The 26,365-nt window shown below is 41.2% G+C and overlaps 1 protein-coding gene across 1 annotated transcript; it reads right to left on the bottom strand.

The window, feature by feature from the left end:
* Positions 1-692: 692 nt before the first annotated feature.
* LOC132893674 (leucine-rich repeat-containing protein 74A) lies at positions 693-24,267 on the bottom strand. The gene is made up of 14 exons (XM_060932821.1): positions 24,162-24,267; positions 23,902-24,077; positions 22,038-22,145; positions 21,665-21,758; positions 14,765-14,814; positions 14,600-14,681; positions 14,433-14,518; positions 13,968-14,162; positions 6,426-6,521; positions 6,098-6,241; positions 5,815-5,919; positions 3,152-3,237; positions 2,329-2,857; positions 693-728 (listed from the first exon to the last, which is right to left on the bottom strand). Exons 1-14 carry the CDS (start codon positions 24,265-24,267, stop codon positions 693-695), a joined length of 1,893 nt encoding a protein of 630 aa, XP_060788804.1.
* Positions 24,268-26,365: the final 2,098 nt, after the last annotated feature.

Raw genomic sequence — 26,365 nt, forward strand, 5'->3', positions numbered from 1 at the left:
GACAATTTTCTACACTGCAGAATAATACTGAAGACACCAAAACTCTGAAACAACATATGGAACACACACAGAACTATGTGACAAACAAAAAGTGTTTAATATATATATATCTCAGATTTTTCAAAGTGGCGGCACGGTGGTATAGTGGTTAGTGGTTGTAGTGGTTTGAGCCCAGCAGCCGACGAAGGCCTTTCTGTGTGTAGTTTGCATGTTCTCCCCATGTCCGCGTGGGTTTCCTCCGGGTGCTCCGGTTTCCCCCACAGTCCAAAGACATGCAGGTTAAGCTAATTGGTGGCTCTAAATTGACCGTAGGTGTGAATGTGAGTGTGAATGGTTGTTTGTCTCTATGTGTCAGCCCTGCAATGACCTGGCGACTTGTCCAGGGTGCACCCCACCTCTCACCCATAGTCAGCTGGGATAGGCTCCAGCTTGCCTGTGACCCTATACAGGATAAGCGGTTATGGATAATGGATAGATAGATGGACGGATTCTTCAAAGTAGCCACTGTTTACCCTTCTTTTTTGCTGAGAATTTTTCGCTGGCCTTTGGCACCCCCCTGTATCCTGTGGTCTGACTGGTCATGGTGTATTTACCCTACTTTTATTTGTATTTGCGGACTGACCGGTCATGTTGTGCTAGGTGGGAATGCATCCTGGATTCAGACCTGGGGCAGTTGAGTGTAGCCAAATGTTTTAGGGAGGTGGGAGGAACCAAGAGAACATGTCAAACTAAACACAGACAGTAATCCATGTTCAGGATTGAACTGGGGACCCTGAAGCTGTGAGGTGGCAACACTCCCCACTGCACCACTGTTCTGCCCCAAGTCTATTACTGTGTCATAAAAATAAATAATAATAAGCCTTTATTTGTCACATGCATACTCAAGCACACAGTGAAATTCATCCTCTGCATTTAACCCATCTGAAGCAGTGAACACACACACGCACCCAGAGCAGTGGGCAGTCATACTACAGCGCCCGAGGAGCAGTTGGGGGTTAGGTACCTTGCTCAAAGGGCACTTCAGCCCAAGGCCTCCCTACGTTAACCTAACCACATGTCTTTGGAGGAAACCAGAGCACCCGGAGAACATGCAAACTCCACACAGAAAGGCCCTGTCGACCACTGGGCTCGAACCCAGAACCTTCTTGCTGTTAGGCGACAGCGCTAACCACTACACCACCGTAGCATACTCAGTGAAGCTTATGTAATGCCATAGTTTATACTTGTACAGCATAATGGTGATGCTTACAATTACACGTATATCCATATACCACTGGACATTTGTGTCAATCATTATTTATTCTGTCCACATTCACTGGATATGAGCAATTGTGTGCTCTGATTGGCTACTAGGATATCGGCTCATATACCCTGAGTAGAGAAAAACAAAATGGCGGATCAAGTTGCTGAACCAACTGAGGATGAAATAAAAACTACTCAAAAACAAAACCTCAAATACAAAAAAAAAGCAACAAAATATGGAATGAAAGTATTTGATGGTAAAAACGGATCTTTATTTTTCAAGCGTTATTATTATTATTATTATTATTATTATTATTATTATTATAGCATTTTTCACAGATTGTTCCTGCCATTTTGCTGGGTTGTTTACATTCTTCATCTTTCAGCATTAAAATTTGTTGAATTTTTAAAATGTTATTATTTATCGAATTTGCAAAAAATAAAAGTGCTCTGTTTCTCAAAATCCAGTGAATGTGGACAGAATAAAACAGTTATTCCGCCCAATCTCGTCGTACTACGCACCTCATCAGCTCATGTACAACTCAATTTCAGAGAATAACTGTTAAATATCTCATCTCATTCATCTCATTATCTCTAGCCGCTTTATCTTCTACAGGGTCGCAGGCAAGCTGGAGCCTATCCCAGCTGACTACGAGCGAAAGGCGGGGTACACCCTGGACAAGTCGCCAGGTCATCACAGGGCTGATACATAGACACAGACAACCATTCACACTCACATTCACACCTACGCTCAATTTAGAGTCACCAGTTAACCTAACCTGCATGTCTTTGGACTGTGGGGGAAACCGGAGCACCCGGAGGAAACCCACGCGGACACGGGGAGAACATGCAAACTCCGCACAGAAAGGCCCTCGCCGGCCACGGGGCTCGAACCCAGGACCTTCTTGCTGTGAGGCGACAGCGCTAACCACTACACCACCGTGCCGCCCACTGTTAAATATATCTATAAAAATACTCTGTATTTGTGCATTAATATTACTTTGTCCTGTAGCTTTGATTCTTTTCTTTTTCATGTCTTCTCAGCTTTTTTTTATTTTTCTTTGTCTTCCCTTTAGGAACTTTTACAGTGCGTTGCTCAGTGTTTAATGCAGGTCTTGATCTGGTCAGACTGTTGTCAGTGGGACTAGGTTTACTGGTTACTTCAGTTGATTTGGAAATAGAGTTCATGCCCTGGGCTGAAGCAGGTTTGGATAGAGAAGGCAGAGAGCTGCGATTGTCCATTAGGTTAGGTTGGGAGTAAGAGCGCATGGCTGGGGAACTCAGGGGCCTGCAGGACACAGCGCTCCTTATCATAGGAAGCTGGACGTGCTCACTACTCATGTTGGTGGTGGAGTAACGGCTCCTGTTGGACATGACAATGTGGTGCCAGGAACTAAGGGGGGTGGCTGAGAAGCGCTGAGGGCCGCTGGAGTCCTCTTTAATTCCTCCTGGTGACATGACTATGGAGGTACGTGGGGTAACAGCCTCAACGGCCGACTGAAAGGTCTTGAGGATGCGCTCACTTTTCTGCTTCTCCTTCTTCTGACGGGACTCGACTTTGCGCAGCTGTCGCCGGTGGTCCCGCATCATCTGCTTTCTTGTGTCAGCCAAGCCTCTGTAGGATGCCAACAAGGGGTGTATATGAAGAGGGGGTTATTTTCCTGCATTATTACACTACGCTAGTAAAATTAAAATAAGATAACGCTATTCATCCTGGATTAGACAGCAAAAAAAAATTTTTTATTAGATATTAAATTGCAATCTTGCTAGCTAAGACCTTGTAAGCAAATGCACATGTAGCTCTAGTGTAAACTAAAACAAACATAATCAGAGACATATGAAGCCTAGAAAATAATTGTTTTGATTTGTATTGTAAAAATGATTGGCTTCAAGAAAGCAATCACCGCACCGATAGTCGACAACGCCCGTTCCTTCCCGGTCTAGTTTTTGGATGAGTTGTTCAAGCTGAAAGCGATCCAGTGGGATGTTAGATTGCTGTAACAGAAAGCAACACCCTATAACTTTTGAAACAAACAAACCAACAAACACAGGTAGTGTTAAGCTAAATAAAAAATAAAGCGAAATTTTACAAATGGCTCTTCAGAATGGTCTAAATGTTACGTTATGCTTATATATTTTATATAGAAATGTTATATCCTTCATATTTTACATTTTACGTTTCATGCAGAGGTGGACAAAGTACCCAACTTCATTACTTAAGTGAAAGTACACATCCCACTGGTCAAATGTTACTCTGAAACAAGTGAAAGTTGTACAATCAATTTTTTACTTAAGTCAAAGTACTGTAGTACTTACTTTTAAAAATACTTAAGTATTAAAAGTACATTTTCTGTCAACGCATTGTTGTATTATTGCCACAACGCTTACAAAACCTAACGCCGTTACCAAAGACAGAAATGTGAATTCACAAAATGAACGCATGCCGTGCCATCATGGTGGTTTCACGTTAAGCTAGCTAGTCAGTGAAACTCCACCTGCCATGCTAGCAAACTCTTTTCAAATTCGAAATCATATTGGGTAGCTAATGCTACTAGAAAAGAAAGATTTCAACATTCTGTTAATTTGGCAAGATTATGCTAAACATATTTCTGAAAGGACTTCAGATAAGTTAATGTTATTCATGTTAGCATAACTCCATTTTTACATGCTAACTAACAGTGTCCAAGTTAACTAGCTGTGTGTTAACGTTAGCCGTGGACAAGGCTACGGCAACATAGCGGGCAAATCCTAGAAAGTCATTTGACTAACCAGACTGCATAGCTATTGCAACATTATCGCTAGCTCTAAAAGCACAGACAACTTTGTTGCAAGCTTTCTCTTGGAATAAAACATTTACAGACCTCAATATTGCTTCCGCAGGTTGGATGGCGATTTTTGTAGGCCGTGACGTGGTTCGTTTTTGGCAAACAAAGCAAACATTTAAAATGAAATGAATCTTTAATCCTTTCAAAAACTGAAACATGGGTTCATGGGCCATGGGTGCGTGCATTCTCCAGAAGAACCGCCTCCTTCCATTCTGCCATCAACTGATCGTGTTCAAATAACGCTGCTGAGAAATCACTGAACTTGATTTTATCCAGTCTATGAATATGACGTGACCCTAGTGATTACTGATCGGCTGTCTCAGTGTCACCTGAGAAAAAAACCAATCACGTTTTAGAAAAGAAAAGAAAAAAAATCAACTTTCAAAGCTGCTTCATAGTAATGAGGACCTTGATAGAAATGTAGTGGAGTGAAAAGTACGATATTTGTCTTGCAAATGTAGTGAAGTTAGTCATAAGTTTCCAAAAAACATAATACTCAAGTAAAGCACAGATACTTAAAAAGTGTACTTAAGTACAGCACTCAAGTAAATGTACTTTGTCACTGTCCACCTCTGGTTTCATGAATACTAAACTGAATATAGTATGTCCACCCTGGAGGGCTTTGATTTTTCCATCCATCCATCCATCCATCCATCCATCCATCCATCCATCCATTATCCGTAACCGTTTATCCTGTGCAGGGTCGAGGGCAAGCTGGAGCCTATCCCAGCTGACTATGGGCGAGAGACGGGGTACACCCTGGACAAGTCGCCAGATCAATAATGCACTATTGCTTTACATTGTCTCTCACACACACAAGTTATTTATTCCCTTTTCATACTAACTCAACTCTGCACTTTATGTTGTTTATTGTCTGCAGTGTTGCACTTGTTGCACTCTTGCACTTTGTGTGTTGTAAACTGTAGTCCTGTGATGTTTAGATTGTAGTCCTGGGCGGCACAGTGGTGTAGTGGTTAGCACCGTCACCTCACAGCAAGAAGGTTCTGGGTTCAAGCCCAGCGGCTGGCGAGGGCCTTTCTGTGCGGAGTTTGCATGTTCTCCCCGTGTCTGCGTGGGTTTCCTCCGGGTGCTCCGGTTTCCCCCACAGTCCAAAGACATGCAGGTTAGGCTAATTGGTGGGTCTAAATTGACCGTAGCTGTGAATGTAAGTGTCAACGGTTGTGTCTCTCTATGTGTCAGCCCTGCAACGATCTGGCAACTTGTCCCGGGTGTACCTTGGCTCTTGCCCATGGTCACCTAGGATAGGCTCCAGCTTGCCTGCGATCCTGCACAGGATAAGCGACTATGAATAATGGATGTATTGTAGTCCTGTGATGTTTACTGTAGCACCATAGTTTCATTTTAACTGTGTACTGTACCATCACAGGGCTGGCACATAAAGACCAGCAACAATTCACACCTAGTCAATTTAGAGCCACCAATTAGCCTAACCTGCATGTCTTTGGACTGTCTGGGAAACCGGAGCACCCGGAGGAAACCCACGGGGAGAACATGCAAACTCCGCACAGAAAGGCTTTCATCAGACACTGGGCTCGAACCCAGAACCTTCTTGCTGTGAGGCAACAGTGCTAACCACTACACCACTATGCCACCACTTCTGATTTTTATTTTATATAAATTTGCAAGATCCATTAATGGATGGATGAAAAATCAATGCATCTTGAGCAACAGTGAGTATGATTCAGCAAACGCATCGACAAATAATGACGAGGATATGGTCTCATGCCTGCACAGCCTTTCTAAATTCTGACACAGGAACATGCATCGTCCCGTCTTTATCAATCTTGCGGAAGAAATCCCACAGCCGAAGCTTGCGCTGATCAAGATAATCCTGCAAAATACCACACGGCAGATGACACTTCAGTTAAAAACTGAACACAGTTACTATGACGTAAATTTGACTTTACCAGTAAACATTACATTTATAGTATATTTGACTATAATGTTTGTCATTTTTGCACGTTTTTACACAGTCACTACTGTGTTATAAGTAAACATTTCTTGTGTACCTGAATGACCTTCATCGGGTCACGCCTCTTTGGAGGCTTTTTGGCAATAAATCCTCCAACTCCCCCATAGTGCACCTCTAAAGCAGGGTGATCATGACATGTCAACTCTAGCAGCTGTACAAAGACTTCATTCACCAGCACGTTCTAGCACACAAACAGCACCATAAAAAGGTGATTTAGTGCAATTTTTTTATGAGTACGACAAACAGAACAACTGCATATTTAAGATAATAATGTTTAATTTTCAATCAGTAAGAGATAATATCTGCCGCTGCACTGTAACAGGTCTGGGTTATGTTCTCGGAGTTATACTGTACATCAGACTCACACATATGTTGATCTCCTCGAGGGCTGTTTTCAGAGAGCTCCTTATGACACTGAGCAAAGCCAAGGCTCCTTCTACTGTCAGAGAATTATAAGCCAGCTGTAAGAAGGCACAACATTTACTCTTCTCTGTGAACACACTGCATGTGACCGGTCAGTAAAAAACACAAACACACTGGCGTCTATGATTCAGGCCAATTTCAACTTAATGTATAAACAGAATATGCTCATACTAACTGAATTTGCTCCACACCATACACAGAAATCCTTTGTTTCATGAACAAAATGCAAAGAAATGGTGAGGATGCTCTTATGGCAAACGTCTACAGTGATCCGTTTTAAAGATAGACTGCCTTTCATGTGTAGGTCATAAAAAGAATTTTCCCCGACACCCAATTATTTTTGTTTAGTGGACCGAAAGCTACTGAATTCAAATCACAGATTTTTTTTTAAAAACAGAACAATTAATGAATTTACAGCCACATGGCCCTAAATTCTCCGCTATTTTTTCCTGCTTCACCATGACCCGATTCAAGATACTACGTCATGCATGACGTGGTGGGCTTTCCCCGTTTGCACAAGGCATTGTGGGATACAAATTTGAAACAGGAGAGAAAAATGGAAGACACGAGTGTGCGAATGAAACGTGAAAGACCGACTACAGTAACAGAAAGCGAGAAGAAAAGACGTTATGTTATATGCGAAGGAAAGGAAACACAGGACCAAACTAATAAATATCGGCGCTCAGCGAGCACCTCGGTGTGATCAGCTGTTCGTTTAGCGACAGAATGATGGAACTGTCAGTGCACGCTCAAAGGTAAACCTGTAGATGGCAGTAATGCAACACTGTGGATGCCAGCTGCCGTAAAACCCAAAAGAAGAAGAAGGGAAACCTGCGCATGCACATTATTTGCTCGTGAATCCCTTCAAATTAAATAATTTCCCAGCCACAGAATGGCATTTTTTAAAATATATTACAGAAATAAACATATATCACAATGACCAAAATTCAGCGGGAACTAAATTTCACCGATTTTATGAAATCGAAAGGCCGTCTAGCTTTAAAAATCAGCTTGAAACATCTCTGTTTAACTTTTCTTCAGTTTTACATTTATTTCATTTGACATTTTACGACTTACTTATGCTATGGTTACTTTATAATTAGATTCTGTTATTTTAGAATGATATATTTTTAAAATTCCAAGTCTGTCTGTCTGTCTATCTATCTGCAGTCCTGTGCAAAAGTCTTAGGCACATGTAAAGAAATGCTGTAGATCAAAAATGGTTTAAAAAAATAATGAAATGAAATGTTAACATAAAAAAAATACTATAAACAATAATCAGTAAGCCGTAATAAATGAAACAAAGTCAATGTTTGGTGTGAGATGACGCTTTGCTTTAAAAAAAAAAATCGTAGTCTCAGGTCCAGTTTTATGCGGAAATGAGCTGTAGATTGTACTGAGCATCTTCCAGAACCAGCCACAGTTCTTCTGGACACTTTGACTGTCACACTCACTTCATTTTGCACCAAAACCCAGCAGCCTTCATTATGTTTTCTTTTTTTAATCTGAAAAGTGCTCTCTTATGTAATATGCTGCTCACATACAAACTTCTTTTCTGGAACATTTAATTTTGTGCTGGAAAAATAATGAACGTTTGGACTCTAAAATGTTTTTGTACTGACTCAATAATGTAGAAGTCATACAATAGAAAGCTATAACAAGGTTTGTATGGGAAAAAAATAGGGGGTCTAAGACTTTTGCACAGTACTCTATCTAATCAAATCAAAATCAAATCAAGTTTATTTGTATAGCGCTTTTAACAATAAACATTGTCGCAAAGCAGCTTTACAGAATTTGAACGACTTAAAACATGAGCTAATTTTATCCCTAATCTATCCCCAATGAGCAAGCCTGTGGCGACGGTGGCAAGGAAAAACTCCCTCAGACGACATGAGGAAGAAACCTCGAGAGGAACCAGACTCAAAAGGGAACCCATCCTCATTTGGGCAACAACAGACAGCCTGACTATAATATTAACAGTTTTAACAGGTATAACCCTCAACTGTCCTCATGGGGCCGTCCTTCACAGGAGCGGTGCGATAAAGCTCCGACCAGACACAGGGCACCAGGATGGATCAAGCAGGTCCGAGGGGCGTAAGTAAGTAAGTATGTATGTATGTATGTATGTATGTATGTATGTATGTATCTATGAATGTATGTATGTATCTATCTATCTATCTATCTATCTATCTATCTATCTATCTATCTATCTATCTATCTATCTATCTTCTGCTTGTTCCGATACCATGGTTTTGTTTTTGGATTCCTTGTACCTCATTTTGAGCTGCATTTTAATTTATGAAATAGTGTATATAAATAGTGTATGTAGTGGTTAGCACTGTCGCCTCACAGCAAGAAGGTTCTGGGTTCGAGCCCAGCGGCCGACAGGCCATTCTGTGTGGAGTTTGCATTGCTCACTTGTGTGCGCGCATGTGTGTGTTCACTGCTTCAGATGGGTTAAATGCAGAGGTCAAATTTCACTGTGTGATTAAAGGAGAACTGAAGTCATTTTTAAACTTGCTTTGTTTCTTAATTAACGTGTTATTCAATTACGTTTTCGGTTTTAATCACCTTATATCGTGACTCGTATTAGCATATTATATTATACTTATCAGCCTATTCATTTTTTAGCCATGTTGAATGTAGTTCGTTTGGTCCATGGCAGGCGTCGCTTATCTGCGCGATCTTCACGAGACTTGTGCGAGACTTCAAACATGAAGTGTCAGCACCGCCATTTTGAAAACTGCTTACACAGCCGCCAGATCGGCATATCATTCCGATTTAGATTAATTTCAAGATTTGCCAGCTTCATCAGTGATGGAGATTATTCCATACGACTTCAAACCAACGTGCAGGAGAGAAGAGTTGGAAAGACGACAGGATAAGGACGAGTCCGTCGCGCTGGTATTTACGTCATTACTGTCGCACAATTAAAACGTGCCCGATCAGGCAGCTGGTGGGTTTTCAAAATAATAAATACATATTGTACTGAGCGCATTTCCCACATAATCCTCACTATCGTTTCAGACAGCGCTACAAAATGGCGTCCCCACTACAGTGGTATGCAAAAGTTTGGGCACCCCTGGTCAAAATTGCTGTTACTGTGAACAGTTAAGCAAGTTGAAGATGAAATGATCTCCAAAAGGCATAAAGTTAAAGATGACTCATTCCCTTTATATTTCAAGCAAAAACAATTTTTTTATTTTCATCTTTTACATTTTCAAAATGACAAAAAAGGAAAAGGGCCCGAAGCAAAAGTTTGGGCACCCTGCATGGTTAGTACCTAGTAACACCTCCTTTGGCAAGTATCACAGCTTGTAAACACTTTTTGTAGCCAGATAATAATCTTTCAGTTCTTACCTGGGGGATTTTCACACATTCGTCCTTGCAAAAGGCTTCCAGTTCTACAAGTTTCTTGGGCTGTCTTACATGCACTGCTCTTTTGAGATCTATCCACAGATTTCCAATGATGTTTAGGTCAGGGGACTGTGAGGGCCAGGGCAAAACCTTCAGCTTGTGCCTCTTGAGGTATTCCATTGTAGATTTTGAGGTGTGTTTTGGATCATCGTCTTATTGTAGGACCCGTCCTCTTTTTAACTTCAACTTTTTTACAGATGGTGTGATGTTCGCTTCCAGGATTTGCTGGTATTTATTCAAATCCATGCTTCCCTCGACCAATGAAATGTGCCCTGTGCTACCGGCTGCAACACAACCCCAAAGCATGATCGATCCACACCCATGCTTCAGAGTTGGACAGGTGTTCTTTTCCTGGAATTTGGCACCCTTTTTTCTCCAAATATTCCTTTGCACATTGTGGCCCAAAAGTTCTATTTTGATTTCATCAGTCCACAGGACTTGTTTCCAAAATGCATCAGGCTTATTTAGATGTTCATTTGCAAACTTCAGATGCTGAATTTTGTGGCTAGGACGCAGGAACGGTTTTCTTCTGATGACTGTCCCATGAAGGTCATATTTGTTCAGGTGTCGCTGCATAGTAGAGCAGTGCATCACCACTCCAGGGTCTGCTAAATCTTTCTGTAGGTCTTTTGCAGTCAAACAGGGGTTTTTATTTGCCTTTCTAGCAATCCAACGAGCAGTTCTTTCAGAAAGTTTGCTTCATCTTCCAGACCTCACCTTGATCTCCACTGTTTCTGTTAACTGCCATTTCTTAATAACATTACGATCTGAGGAAACAGCTACCTGAAAACACTTTGCAACATTCTTGTAGCCTTCTCCTGCTTTATGAGCATCAAGTATTTTATTATTCAGAATGCGAGGGAGTTGCTTAGAGGAGCCCATGGCTGTTGATTTTAGGGACAAGTTTGAGGAGTCAGAGAATTTATACAGCTTTGAAATCTGCATCATCTGACCTTTCCTAACGAAGAATTTGAACTAGCCACAGCTCAATAAGCTAATTAAGGTCTGGAACCTTGGGAAAAGTTACCTGAGAACTCAAATGTATTGGGGTGCCCAAACGTTCGCATGGTGTTCCTTTTCTTTTTTCACTCTCCAATTGTACAAAACAAAAATAATACACAAATCTTGCAGAAAATGCTGAAAAGAAATGTGTCGTCTTTACCTTTATGCCTTTTGGTGATCAGTTCATCTTCTGCTCACTGAACTATTCACAGTAACAGACATTTTCAGCAAGGGTGCCCAAACTTTTGCATGCCACTGTATATAGCGCCCTATATAGTGAGTAGGGAGCGATTTCAGACACGGGGAAAACTTCTGGCTTGATTACATCAGTGTTCGAAAGAGGGTGAGCATCTTTTGACAACATTGGCAGATGTCGGTCACTTTGATTTCCGCTGTACGTTTTACTTCCGTCCTACGATGTCTCGCACAGGTCTCAACGAATCTCGTTTACGGCCATTGCTTTGACATATGGACTGATATATTACACAGCATATTTCAAACACTCATACCTTGCTATAGCAGTGACAAAATAGCGATCAAAAATGCATTCCGATATTTAATAAAATGAGAAATAGAATTTTGATAATAAAAAATTTGCCTTCAGTTCTTTTTTAAGTCTGAGCTTGAGTGTACATGTGAAAAATAAAGGCTTCTTGGCTTGACTTCCTTGTTCCCATACCATGGTTTTGTTTTTGGATAATAATAATAATAATAATAATAATAATAATAATAATAATAATAATACAACCCCGATTACAAAAAAGTTGGGACAAAGTACAAATTGTAAATAAAAACGGAATGCAATAATTTACAAATCTCAAAAACTGATATTGTATTCACAATAGAACATAGACAACATATCAAATGTCGAAAGTGAGACATTTTGAAATTTCATGCCAAATATTGGCTCATTTGAAATTTCATGACAGCAACACATCTCAAAAAAGTTGGGACAGGGGCAATAAGAGGCTGGAAAAGTTAAAGGTACAAAAAAGGAACAGCTGGAGGACCAAATTGCAACTCATTAGGTCAATTGGCAATAGGTCATTAACATGACTGGGTATAAAAAGAGCATCTTGGAGTGGCAGCGGCTCTCAGAAGTAAAGATGGGAAGAGGATCACCAATCCCCCTAATTCTGCGCCGACAAATAGTGGAGCAGTATCAGAAAGGAGTTCGACAGTGTAAAATTGCAAAGAGTTTGAACATATCATCTACAGTGCATAATATCATCAAAAGATTCAGAGAATCTGGAAGAATCTCTGTGCGTAAGGGTCAAGGCCGGAAAACCATACTGGGTGCCCGTGATCTTCGGGCCCTTAGACGGCACTGCATCACATACAGGCATGCTTCTGTATTGGAAATCACTAATGGCCCTTTTCCACTACCCTTTTTCAGCTCACTTCAGCCCGACACGGCTCACGTTTCGACTATCTCAGAGCAGCACGACTCAGCTAGCTTCAGCCCTGCTTAGCACCCAAAACTCGCACCGTTTTGGAGTGGGGCTGAAGCGAGCCAAACCGAGCCGAGTGGGGCTAGGGGCATGAGGAGACACTCCCCTGTGCACTGATTGGTGAGGAGGAGTGTCCTCACACGCCCACACACGCCCCGCGAGCACGCTGGGATCTGTAAACACCGTAAACCCGGAAGAAGAAGAATTACGAATTACGAGAATTTCTGAAGCCTTATGCGCCTCACCTCATCTATACGCTCTTGCCAGTATCTGTTGGCGTTGTCGGTGACACCAAGCCACAGCACCAAGACCAGCAACACTAACGACTCCATGTCCTCCATGTTTATCGTTTACTATCCGGGTCGTGAGACTACCACTTAAAAAATCACTGATGTCACTGTTTGCGCCGCCTAACGACATCACGTGACGTCCACCCACTTTCGCTAACTCCACCCAATGTGTCCACCCACTTCCAGCCAGCACGGTTCAGCGCGGTTGTAGTCGAAATGCAACTCCAACAGCCCCACTCAGCTCGACTCAGCCCAATTCAGCACGGCACGGCTCAGCCCAACTCAGCCGCGTTGGTAGTGGAAAAGCGGCATAAATGGGCTCAGGAATATTTCCAGAGAACATTATCTGTGAACACAATTCACCATGCCATCCGCCGTTGCCAGCTAAAACTCTATAGTTCAAAGAAGAAGCCGTATCTAAACATGATCCAGAAGCGCAGACATCTTCTCTGGGCCAAGGCTCATTTAAAATGGACTGTGGCAAAGTGGAAAACTGTTCTGTGGTCAGACGAATCAAAATTTGAAGTTCTTTATGGAAATCAGGGACGCCGTGTCATTCGGACTAAAGAGGAGAAGGACGACCCAAGTTGTTATCAGCGCTCAGTTCAGAAGCCTGCATCTCTGATGGTATGGGGTTGCATTAGTGCGTGTGGCATGGGCAGCTTACACATCTGGAAAGACACCATCAATGCTGAAAGGTATATCCAGGTTCTAGAGCAGCATATGCTCCCGTCCAGACGACGTCTCTTTCAGGGAAGACCTTGCATTTTCCAACATGACAATGCCAAACCACATACTGCATCAATTACAGCATCATGGCTGTGTAGAAGAAGGGTCCGGGTACTGAACTGGCCAGCCTGCAGTCCAGATCTTTCACCCATAGAAAACATTTGGCGCATCATAAAACGGAAGATACGACAAAAAAGACCTAAGACAGTTGAGCAACTAGAATCCTACATTAGACAAGAATGGGTTAACATTCCTGTCCCTAAACTTGAGCAACTTGTCTCCTCAGTCCCCAGACGTTTACAGACTGTTGTAAAGAGAAAAGGGGATGTCTCACAGTGGTAAACATGGCCTTGTCCCAACTTTTTTGAGATGTGTTGTTGTCGTGAAATTTAAAATCACCTAATTTTTCTCTTTAAATGATACATTTTCTCAGTTGAAACATTTGATATGTCATCTATGTTCTATTCTGAATAAAATATGGAATTTTGAAACTTCCACATCATTGCATTCCATTTTTATTTACAATTTGTACTTTGTCCCAACTTTTTTGGAATCGGGGTTGTATGAAAACTAAAGTAAACTGTTTCACACCCACCTTCAGTATTCTAAGTGTGTCATTGGCCTCGAGGCCTTTGCAAAGCATTCCTACACCTTCATCACTGATGCGGTTGTTACTGAGGTCCAGGTACACTAAAGTATTGTTGAATTTGAGCGCTTCACCCAAAGCCAGCGCTCCTTCGTTGCCAAAGCCGTTCCAGGAGACGTCCAAGTGTTTCAGAGTCACGTTGACCTGATGGACAATAGATCATAAATATTCAGATATATTTTTGGTCTTGGAGCATGAAACATCTCAGGTAGCCAGTTTGTCTTCGAGTAGGAAGTCTAGGAGACCAAGAGGTCAAGCACCAATGCATCTTCAAGATTAAAAGCCCAGAGATTAAAAGTTCATAACACGAACTTAATAGTACATTATATATTCTGTTATTTAAAAATTACTACATTATATACTGTAGTAGTTTCTTTTTCTAAGTTACATGTGATGTCGTTTAGCTTCTCATACTTTAAGTCCGGCACAGAAAGCCACAGCGCCCTTCATTCGGAGGTGATTCCAACTCAGATTAAGGACCTCCACACCCTCATTATTAGCTGTAGCAATATAAAAATGATTGTTTTAATCACATAAACATGCTAAATATACACATCACACCTTTCCTAGGTTCTATCTACCTAGCATTTGGCCGAGGTATTCGCCCGCTCTTCCATAGAACTTATTGTGACTCAGGTTTAACTCTTTTACTCTGAAGTTCACCTAAAAAGAGAGTTCAAAATGAGTGGTTTTGAAAGTCACAAGAATAATGGTTTTGTTCATTGGTGGATTATGTTTTAACATACTGTAAAGGCTTCTGCAAACCATCTGGCGTCATCCTCGGAGAATTCATTTCCTAAAAAAGATAGACAAAAAATATCTGGGGTTTTTTTTTGTGTGTGTTAATTTTATTCTCAAATTTTCTTGGCTGAATTAAAATGGTTAATTTTTAAACGAACAACAGGACGATCAGGATGAGACCATGATTAGGAGGCCATTTGTGTCGCATTAATATTTACATTTACAAATATATATAAGTGTGAAAGACATTGTAAACACATGTAACGTGTCCTTCATAACAAACTATGTTTGAGATGAATAATTCAAAACATTCATAAAATCTGCAGCACTTAGAAAATAGCATTTTTGCTCATCTTACCACAATATAAATACTTTACCATAAAATAAAAATATATATATATTTTGCATAAATGTGTGACTCTGCTCAACATTGATTTTGCTTAAAAATCATTTTCCAAAAAAAAGTCATCCATTATAGGTTATGCAAAACATACAGTGGTGCTTGAAAGTTTGTGAACCCTTTAGAATTTTCTATATTTCTGCATAAATATGACCTAAAACAACATCAGATTTTCACACAAGTCCTAAAAGTAGATAAAGAGAACCCAATTAAACAAATGAGACAAAAATATTATACTTGGTCATTTATTTATTGAGGAAAATGATCCAATATTACATATCTGTGAGTGGCAAAAGTATGTGAACCTCTAGGATTAGCAGTTAATTTGAAGGTGAAATTAGAGTCAGGTGTTTTCAATCAATGGGATGACAATCAGGTGTGAGTGGGCACCCTGTTTTATTTAAAGAACGGGGATCTATCAAAGTCTGATCTTCACAACACGTTTGTGGAAGTGTATCATGGCACGAACAAAGAAGATTTCTGAGGACCTCAGAAAAAGCGTTGTTGATGCTCATCAGGCTGGAAAAGGTTACAAAACCATCTCTAAAGAGTTTGGACTCCACCAATCCACAGCCAGACAGGTTGTGTACAAATGGAGAAAATTCAAGACCATTGTTACCCTCCCCAGGAGTGGTCGACCAACAAAGATCACTCCAAGAGCAAGGCGTGTAATAGTCGGTGAGGTCACAAAGGACCCCAGGGTAATTTCTAAGCAACTGAAGGCCTCTCTCACATTGGCTAATGCTAATATTCATGAGTCCACCATCAGGAGAACACTGAACAACAATGGTGTGCATGGCAGGGTTGCAAGGAGAAAGCCACTGCCCTCCAAAAAGAACATTGCTGCTTGTCTGCAGTGGGTGGTAAAAGAGAGCAACTGGATTTGCTTGAAGATTCTTGAAGACATTTCACCTCTCATCCGAAAGGCTTCTTCAGTTCTGTCTGACTGGTAGGGAGCATCAGGTATTCACTCGGGAGGATGTCAGTGGGAATAATCTAGCCTTCTTGGATTGTGATGTACACATTAGACAAGACAGAAGCCTGAGCATCGAGGTCTACCGGAAACCCCCACACACAGACCAGTGCCTACTCTTTGACTCTCACCACCCACTGGAACACAAATTGGGGGTCATTAGGACCTTGCAACACAGGGCTCAGAATATCCCTACAATGATAGAGGGAAAAGAGAAGGAGCAGAATCACATCAAGAAAGCACTTCAGAACTGCGGGTATCCCAACTGGTCTTTCCTCAAGAGCAGAAAAGGAACAGAACAGACAAGGAAGATAACAGGAACAAATGCAAGAACATTGTCATTCCCGACATTTCTGGTCTATCTGAGAAACTCAGGAGGATCTTCTACAAACACAACATTCCGGTACATTTCAGACCCAGTAACACCCTGAAGCAGAAACTGGTCTGCCCTAAGGACAGAATACCCAGACACAAACAGGACAACGTAGTGTATGTAATTCAGTGCAGTGAGGAATGCACGGACTCATATATTGGGGAAACAAAACAATTACTTCACAGGTGCATGGCTCAACACAGGAGAGCCAGCTCCTCAGGCCAGGACTCTGCTGTCTACCTTCATCTTAACAACAAAGGACACTCATTTCAGGATTGCAACGTACGCATTTTAGCCAGAGAGGATCGTTGGTATGAGCGAGGAGTTAAAGAAGCCATTTTTGTCAACCTGGAACGGCCATCACTGAACAGAGGTGGGGGTCTAAGACATTATTTATCAGCCATCTACAATGCAGTCCTTGGCACACTTCCCAGACAACTGAATGCACACCAAAACCCAGCTGTTTTCAGTGACTCACAGGAGGACAGAGAGAATCAGCATTCCATTGATCACCCTAATGGGCAATCCATTGATCATCCTAACAACTCTTGAGGCCGTTCACAACCAGCCCCCAGTGACCCACACCAACAGGATGACTCATGAACTGCGTTTACATGCACATAGAGAAAATCGAATTTCTGCCGTAGCTCGACTGAAATCGAAGTTCTAAATGCCATGGAAACACCTTAGCTCGGCTGAAATCGAACCAAACTGGATTTCTCGTAATCGAGCTACGCGACCTAGATTATGCAATTGTAGCCGAGCTACTTAGTGCATGTAAACCCTATCGAGCTACGTAGTCGAGCTACTTACTTCAGCACTGCCCCTTCCGGAAGTGACGAGTGACGAGACCACAAGCGGGAAACACAACAGCCTCGGTCGGCATGACAACAGTAGTAGTAGTGAGAAGCAGAAGAGGTCAGGAGGAACAAGGAGAACGAACAAACGAAGAAGAGAAAATGGCAAGCAGAAACGTGCACTTCTGGAGCAATGTATAACTTTGTTTATACTCTTGAATAGCTCTTCTTCATGACGACAACCGGAAGTGTACCAACACGATGGGGCGTGTAGCACCACCTGTGGCTCGGGTGCACAATGTGCCTCACACAATAGCTCGATTTCCTTGTGTGCATGTAGGATTGGATTTCTCTGGCACCCCTGCTGGGACCCTTAGCTCGATTACCGACAATAGCTCGATTTGGATGTGCATGTAAACGCACTGAATGACACCTTAGATGAGCTTTTCATCCATGAGAGGATAAATACCTGATGCTCCCTACCAGTCAGACAGAACTGAAGAAGCCTTTCGGATGAGAGGTGAAACGTCTTCAAGAATCTTCAAGCAAGTCCAGTTGCTCTCTTTTACCACCCACAGTTTACTATGACCTGGATGACTGAGAATTTTCACAGACCTACTTGTCTGCAGTTTGCTAAAGATCACGTGGACAAGCCAGAAGGCTATTGGAAAAATGTTTTGTGGATGGATGAGACCAAAATAGAAGTTTTTGGTTTAAATGAGAAGCGTATTGTTTGGAGAAAGGAAAACACTGCATTCTAGCATAAAAACCTTGTCCCATCTGTGAAACATGGTGGTGGTAATATCATGGTTTGGGCCTGTTTTGCTGCATCTGGGCCAGGACGGCTTGCCATCATTGATGGAACAAGGAATTCTGAATTATACCAGTGAATTCTAAAGGAAAATGTCAGGACATCTGTCCATGAACTGAATCTCAAGAGAAGGTGGGTCATGCAGCAAGACAACAACCCTAAGCACACAAGTCGTTCTACCAAAGAATGGTTAAAGAAGAATAAAGTTAATGTTTTGGAATGGCCAAGTCAAAGTCCTGACCTTAATCCAACCGAAATGTTATGGAAGGACCGGAAGCGAGCAGTTCATGTGAGGAAACCCACCAACATCCCAGAGTTGAAGCTGTTCTGTACGGAGGAATGGGCTAAAATTCCTCCAAGCCGGTGTGCAGGATTGATCAACAGTTTAGTTTAGTTGCACGTTTAGTTGCAGTTATTGCTGCACAAGGGGGTCACACCAGATACTGAAAGCAAAGGTTCACATACTTTTGCCACTCACAGATATGTAATATTAGATCATTTTCCTCAATAAATAAATGACCAAGTATAATATTTTTCTCTCATTTGTTTAACTGGGTTCTCTTTATCTACTTTTAGGACTTGTGTGAAAATCTGATGATGTTTTCGGTCATTTATGCAGAAATATAGAAAATTTAAAGCATTCAAAAACTTTCAAGCTGTACTTTTAGTGTTCCATTACTTTCACTCAACTATGTAACCTGGACACCTTCACACATTTGAAATATTCCACAAGTCGCATGTTGCATCAGTTTAAAGGTGCTGAGTGCAAAGTTGAATTCAGTGCAAAAATGTTTTATTTCTATTGGAGTTTCGAGATGTTCTGCTGCTGTACACGCAGTGCATCCTGTGTAAATGTTTTGCTGAGATAAAAAGCGTCCCTCATTTTACGATTCCAGAGATCACCAAAGCAAGTGAGCAACAATATCACGTGACCACCATGGGGTGTTTGACCTACTTTTAACCAAAAAATGTCAGCACAGGCAAACATGGCGGACTCCACTTTCCCGCCAGCTAAAACCAGCGGAAAAGAAAAGGAAAGCCTGCCTAGTTAGTGTAACTGCAAGGTAGAGCAAGGTTAGATGATGTGTCATTTTTCTGGACAGATAACTAAATCATTCTAGCTAGCGCTTAGCTATCTTATCCTTAGAACGCATGGGCTCGACTCCACGGTAGCGAGTATGGAGTTATACACCTAATGTTTTGATCTTACAGAGAAAGAAACGATAACACAAAAGCAGTAACAGAGAAAATATATTTTCGTCTTTTGTTTCACAGATCTATTCACATGAAATAACATCCCTGCGACTCAAAACTCTCAGAGGTTGATGCAGAGTCACGATGTTTTCCACACGTTGCCATCTTGGTGTGACCCAGTTCCATAGTTATGCTAATTAGTTCAAGCTCCTCACGTTCGGCTGTTTCCGTAGGGCCGTACTGTTTACCTCAAGGGTGGGATATTCGGTCCCAAAACGGAGAAAAGCGACCCTCAGGACATCAGAATAATCACATCTCATCCGCATGATATTGTTCTTGCAGGGCATATGAAAATGCCATGCACAAAAAAAAAAAAATTTAAAAATTTCAGATGACTTTGCAGTCATCTTTAAATTTCCTGAAGATCATGAAAAGAAGAAAAGTAAATTCTCTTATTCTTTTGCTTTATATTAAATAATATTATGATATTGATTGAGAGGTTGAAAATACAACACTGTTATTCAAGCTATAGATTTAAAGTAAATTATTCATTTCAAAAAATAGAGTAAGTAAATAATTGGCATGTTCTTAATAGCATCACACTATTAGCATGGGTGCTGATTAGCCTCTTTTTTTGTGTACATTTGTTCATTCCATGCTTAAAGGGGAACAGAGGGCAATATATAGAGTAAATATAACAATAAAACACACATTAACGAACCTTATTCAAGACTTACAAAAGTTTTTTGTTCTAAGGTTGGAAAGTTATAGTGTTTTGAAAGTAGCTCGAGCAAACTATTTCCGCAGTTTGAACAGCCCGCCATGATATTAATTTTATCCAATCAGAATGCACGTTCATTTTCTCTGCGTAACACTCATGACGTATGTATGTGCCCAGTTGTGTTGGCTCATTGAGGTTGGGACTAGCATGTGTGAATCGGAAAGTAGGATGAATTGTAAGTGATCGGCTACACAATGCCACAGTGTGTTGCTTTCGGGTGTAATAACAAGACCGATGGAAAGCATAACGATCCTCCAGACGTGTCTTTTGCGGGATCTCTTCGTATGATTCGACAGAGCTATCGCTTTCACTTGATGCACCCGACGCCATGATTACACGCTTCTCTCCTAGTGCAGTGGGTAGGGCTGACGTCACGGTCTTTTAAAAATGGCGACTCTTGTGCCGTTTAGCGTACCGACTATTATATTTACAATTACCAAGATATTTCGTTGTTTTCTAGTATATAAATTTGATAGAATACTTAAGAATATGTTACTTTGTCACATCAGCAACTGTATATATTATATTTGGTACCCCTTTAAAAACTCAACCCTGTTACTCATTTAGGCTCCTCAATGCAGTCATTGTCAGCAAAGAAATCTTGTAAAAAAAAAAAAAAGATTGCCGCTTGAGATGGAATAACACATTTTTGAATAGTTAAAGCTAGACGGCCTTTCGATTTCATAAAAATCGGTTAAATTTAGTTCCCTCTGAAATTTGGTCATTGTGATATATGTTTATTTCTGCAATATCTCACAAAAATATCAGGCCATTCTGTGGCTGGGAAGTTATTTAATATGAAGGGATTCCCGAGCAAATAATGTGCATGAAATCGCTTGCTTTGCGCAGTCAAGCAGACAGAGGAAGTCCGTGTGCGCATGCACAGGTTTACCTGCTGCTTCTTCTTCTTCTTCTTTTGGGTTTTACGGCAGCTGGCATCCACAGTGAGTGTTGCATTACTGCCATCTACAGGTTTACCTTTGAGCGTGCACTGACAGTTCCATCATTCTGTCGCTAAACGAACAGCTGATCACACCGAGGTGCTCGCTGACCGCCGATATTTATTAGTTTGGTCTTAAGTTTCCTTTCCTTCGCATATAACATAACGTCTTTTCTTCTCGCTTTCTGTTACTGTAGTCGGTCTTTCATGTTTCATTCGCACACTCACGTCTTCCATTTTTCTCTCCTGTTTCAAATTTGTATCCCACAATGCCTTGTGCAAACGGGGAAAGCCCACCACGTCATGCATGATGTAGTATCTTGAATTGGGTCATGGTGAAGCAGGAAAAAATAGCGGAGAATTTAGGGCCACGTGGCCCTAAATTAATTAATTGTTCTGTTTAAAAAAAAAAATCTGTGATTTGAATTCAGTAGCTTTCGGTCCACTAAACAAAAATAACTGGGTGTCGGGGAAAGTTATTTTTATGACCTACATTTGAAAAATCTGAAAGGCAGTCTAGCTTTAAATGCATGTTTTTTTGAAAATTTAATGTTGGAAAATGATGATTATTATTATTATATTAATTTGGCACACCAAAGACACAGCAATCATGAATCATGGAGTTCTAGAGAATACCAGAAAGTTTGATTGATTTGATGGACACGTTATCCAACAGCATCTTTGTGATATGTTCAGCTCCGGCAGATTGAAGATGATTGTCAGAGAGATCCTACAGGATGGAATGAGGATCAACAGATCTGCAGACTCTACTGGCCTCTAGTGCACAAGCACATACCTGACACTCATTTAGCATTTGGAAATATTAGGCATTATATTATGCATCTTTAATATAATTATCAATATTATTTATACAAATAAATATTTAAGTATCACTGTATGTGCCTTAATTATTATGACTATTAATAAAAGCAATATTAAATACTGAAGTATTCTAATTAATATTGTTCTTAATAATAATAATAGTCACTTATAACAATGACAAAGTTACCAAATTTTGAATCGTGAAATTGGCCTTCAGCATCTGTACAAGATATCTTGCGCCCTCAGCCAGCAGGAAATTGTCAGCCAGTTCTAGTGTTGTTGTGCATGTGTCAGTCTGTACAGAACACAGAGACAACTTTAGTAAATATGAATGTGTTAAGCTCACTAGTATTCCACCTTTTTTTTAATTTATAAGGCTCATGTATATAGTACAGTGCCTTGCAAAAGTATTCATCCCCCTTGGTGTTTGTCCTGTTTTGTCGCTTTACAAGCTGGAACTAAAATGGATTTTTGGAGGGTTAGTACCATTTGATTTACACAACATGCCAACCACTTTAAAGGTGCACATTTTTTTTTATTGTGACACAAACAATAATTAAGATCAAAAAACAGAAATCTGGAGTGTGCATAGGTATTCACCCCCTTTCGTATGAAACCCCTAAATAAGAGCTAGTCCAACCAATTCACTTCATAAGTCACATAATTAGTTGATTAAGATCCACCTCTGTGCAATCAAAGTGTCACATGATCTGTCACATGATGTCTGTATAAATCAACCTGTTCTGGAAGGACCCTGACTCTGCAACACTACTAAGCAAGCAACATGAAAACCAAGGAGCTTCCAAACAGGTCAGAGACAAAGTTGTGGAGAAGTATAGCTCAGGGTTGGGTTATAAAAAAATATCCCAAACTTTGAATATCTCACGGAGCACCATTAAATCCATTATAGCAAAATAGAAAGAATATGGCACCACTACAAACCTGACAAAAGAAGGCCCCGCCCACCAAAACTCACAGACCGGGCAAGGAGGGCATTAATCAGAGATGCAACAAAGACACCAACGATAACACTGAAGGATCTGCAAAGATCCACAGCGGAGATGGGAGTATCTGTCCATAGGACCACTTTAAGCCATACACTCCACAGAGCCAGGCTTTATGGAAGAGTGGCCAGAAAAAAGTCATTGCTTAAAAAAAAAAAAAAAAATCACATTTGGAGTTTGCCCAACAGCATGTGGCAGACTCCCCAAACACATGTAAGAAGATTCTCTGGTCAAATGAGACAAAAATTGAACTTTTTGTCCATCATGGGAAATGCCACGTGTGGCACAAACCCAACACCCTGAGAACACCATCCCTATAATGAAGCATGGTGGTGGCAGCATCATGCTGTGGGGATGTTTTTCATCTGCAGGGACTAGAAAGCTGGTCAAGACTGAAGGAAAGATGGATGGCACTAAATACAGGGCAATTCTGGAGGAAAACCTGTTTGAGTCAGCCAGAAGTTTGAGACTGGGACGAAGGTTCACGGTCTAGCAGGACAATGACCCTAAACATACTACTAAAGCTACACTGGAGTGGTTTAAAGGGAAACATTTAAATGTCTTGGAATGACCTAGTCAAAGCCCAGACGTCAACCTAATTGAGAATCTGTGTCATAACTTGAAGATTGCTGTACACCAACACAACCCATCTAACTTGAAGGAGTTGGAGCAGTTTTGCCTTGACAAATGGGCAAAAATCCCAGTGGCTAGATGTGCTAAGCTAATAGAGACATACCCCAAGAGACTTGCAGCTGTAATTGTAGTGGAGGAGGGAGGGGGGATACTTATGCACACTCCAGATTTCTGTTTTTTCATCTTAATTATTGTTTGTATCACAATAAAAAAAAAACAATGTGCATCTTTAAAGTGGCAGGCATGTTGTGTAAATCAAATGGTGCTAACCCTCCAAAAATCCATTTTAATTCCAGCTTGTAATGCAACAAAGCAAGACAAACACCAAGGGGGATGAATACTTTTGCAAGGCACTGTATATGAGATTGCCTTAGCATTAAACACTCATTGGAGCCAAGTAATCATCATTTTTACCACAAGAGCAATGGCCAGAGCTTTCCCCCCTAAAGGGCCAAGGCCATGGTGGTTGAGGTTGATGGTGGCACAGCCGAGGTTTCTCAGAAAGTAGCTGACGGGAATGACACCCACCAGTTTACACGCCTGCAGGTACACCTCAGCTGTAGACATGTCTTTCACAATGCTCTTTTGCGCTATCGTAAAATGACAGGTGTCTCATCAGCCCATGAATATGTTTAAAATAATCATGAAAAAAAGGAATAGTGAAGTTCACTTACCTTCAGCTTCAGAGTCTGTATCCCATTCATCCTCTATTTCAGCCTCATAAGTGCTGGCTCTATCGTCCAGGCGAAGACAATCCAGTGACAACATGGACTCCTCCATATTACAGTCCTCCAACCAAACACTCAGATAGTGAACTAAATGTGGCTCAAATACTGCCGTAATTCATCCAAAGCTTGATATGTTTTCTCACAGCACAATGCTCCATCTGATGATGTGTTTACTTCAGGATACGTTCAGAGCCTGTCTTAGCAACAGGAATACATGTGATACCCATCGCGCTTGTGGAATACCTTTCAGTGCTAAGCGTATTGGCCCATGCAGTCATGAAATATTCATTATCTAAGTACGATGCAATCAGTCATCATTAGTCATGCAGTATTTCAAAACAAATTCTATCCACAAGTCTGTTAATATACAGTATCGGTCAAAACTTTGGACACACCTCCTAATTCAATGTTTTTCCTTTATTTTTATTAATTAAAAGACACTTCTTCATGTCTTAGAGTAATGATGGATGTTGTTTCTTTTTACTTAGTTGAGCAGTTCTTGACATAATATATATGGATTACTACAGTTGTGGAATAGGGCTATTTATTTTTACTGTATTTGCTTTATGCAACAGTACAAGTAGTGCTGTCCTTCTAAACAATGAAATGGGGGAATTCTTCAGGACCACAGTATCGCGAGTTGGCCTAGTGGTTAGCGTGTCCGCCTCTCGATTGGGAGACTGCGAGTTTTACTCACAGTCAGGTCATACCATCATAAAAATGGTACCTAAGGCATGCTGCAATACAGATGTGAGTGGGGAGTCAAATTCTCGTGGTTAGAGGACTAGCCCCCCACTGTAACCCTAGCTACGTACCTGATAGGCGAGAGGCCGAGGGCTACAGAAACGGAGATCGACGCCACCCTATGCGCCACATGGCGTGGGAAGGACTTTGATTTGATTTTCAGGACCACAGTAGGTGTCAGACAAGGATGCCCGCTGTCCCCAGTGCTCTTCAGTCTCTACCTAGAGAATATTATAAGAGAGACACTTGAGGAACACCAACCATCCATCTCAATTGGTGGGCGCCCACTATGCAATCTATGCTTTGTAGATGACGTTGATCTTATAAGGGGCAGCAACCGTGAGCTCCAGACATTGACAGACAAACTGACAGAGAGAGCAGGAGTTTATGGCATGGAGGTGAGCACAGAGAAGAGCAAAGTAATGGTGAACAGTATCAACAACACCAGAGCTCACATCACCATGAATGGCCAGCAACTAGAAGAAGTGGATGCCTTCAAGTATCTGGGATCCACCCTCACCAAAGATGGCAGATGCATAACTGAGATTAAAACCAGGATTTCAGCTGCAACGTCAGCCATGGCAGACCTCAGCAAAACATGGAAAAGCAGAGAGGTCAGCTTCGCCACTAAACTACAGCTCTTCAAGTCTCTCATCTTGTCCATCTTCCTTTATGGGTGTGAGAGCTGGACTCTGACAGCTGAAGCAGAAAAGCGCATCCAAGCATTTGAAATGAAGCGTTACCGTATGCTCCTTTCCAGGTCCTGCACGGAACACAGGACAAATGAATATGTCAGGCAACAAGTCACTGCCTTAGCAGGACCCCAGGAACCATTGCTGGCAATAGTAAAAAGGTGGAAACTCCAGTGGTTTGGACATGTCACCAGGCACAACACCCTGTCGAAAACGATACTCTTGGGCACTGTTGAAGGAGGAAGGCAACATAGCAGGCCATGTAAGAACTGGAGCAAAGACTTTAAGGCTTGGACAGGTTGTGACTTGCATAGTCTTCTCTCAGATGCAAATAACCGGCCAGAGTAGAGAATGATGTCTGTGGCAGCATCTCTCATGTCCCCCAACGACTACACACAGTCAAGGGCCTGATTGACTGCATTTTTATGATTTACTGTTTGATCTCAAACACATTAAAAAGGCAAGAAATTGCACTAATTAACTTTTGACGAGGCACCTGTTAATTGAAAAGCATGCCAGGTGACTACATCATGAAGCTGGTGAAGATAATGCCGATAGTGTGCAAGGTCTCGTCAAAGTAAATGGTGACTACTTTGAAGAATCTAAAATGTGAAACATAATTTGTTTTAACACTTTTTTGTTTACGACCTAATTTCATATATGTAGGAAATAATCAAATACAGTAAAACCTATGAATGAGTAGATGTGTCCAAA

This window comes from Neoarius graeffei, chromosome 11 (assembly GCF_027579695.1).
Source record: "Neoarius graeffei isolate fNeoGra1 chromosome 11, fNeoGra1.pri, whole genome shotgun sequence".
Classification (NCBI taxonomy): domain Eukaryota; kingdom Metazoa; phylum Chordata; class Actinopteri; order Siluriformes; family Ariidae; genus Neoarius; species Neoarius graeffei.

Bases quoted from the DNA above. Each gene is read 5' to 3' on its own strand.
- LOC132893674 (XM_060932821.1), bottom strand. From the start codon at position 24,267: ATGGAGGAGTCCATGTTGTCACTGGATTGTCTTCGCCTGGACGATAGA. The intron at 14,682-14,764 runs GTATGTTAAAAC...CTCTCTTTTTAG, and splicing joins GGTTTGCAGAAGCCTTTACA to GTGAACTTCAGAGTAAAAGA. The intron at 6,522-13,967 runs GTGGGTGTGAAA...GCCTTCTTACAG, and splicing joins ACACACTTAGAATACTGAAG to CTGGCTTATAATTCTCTGAC.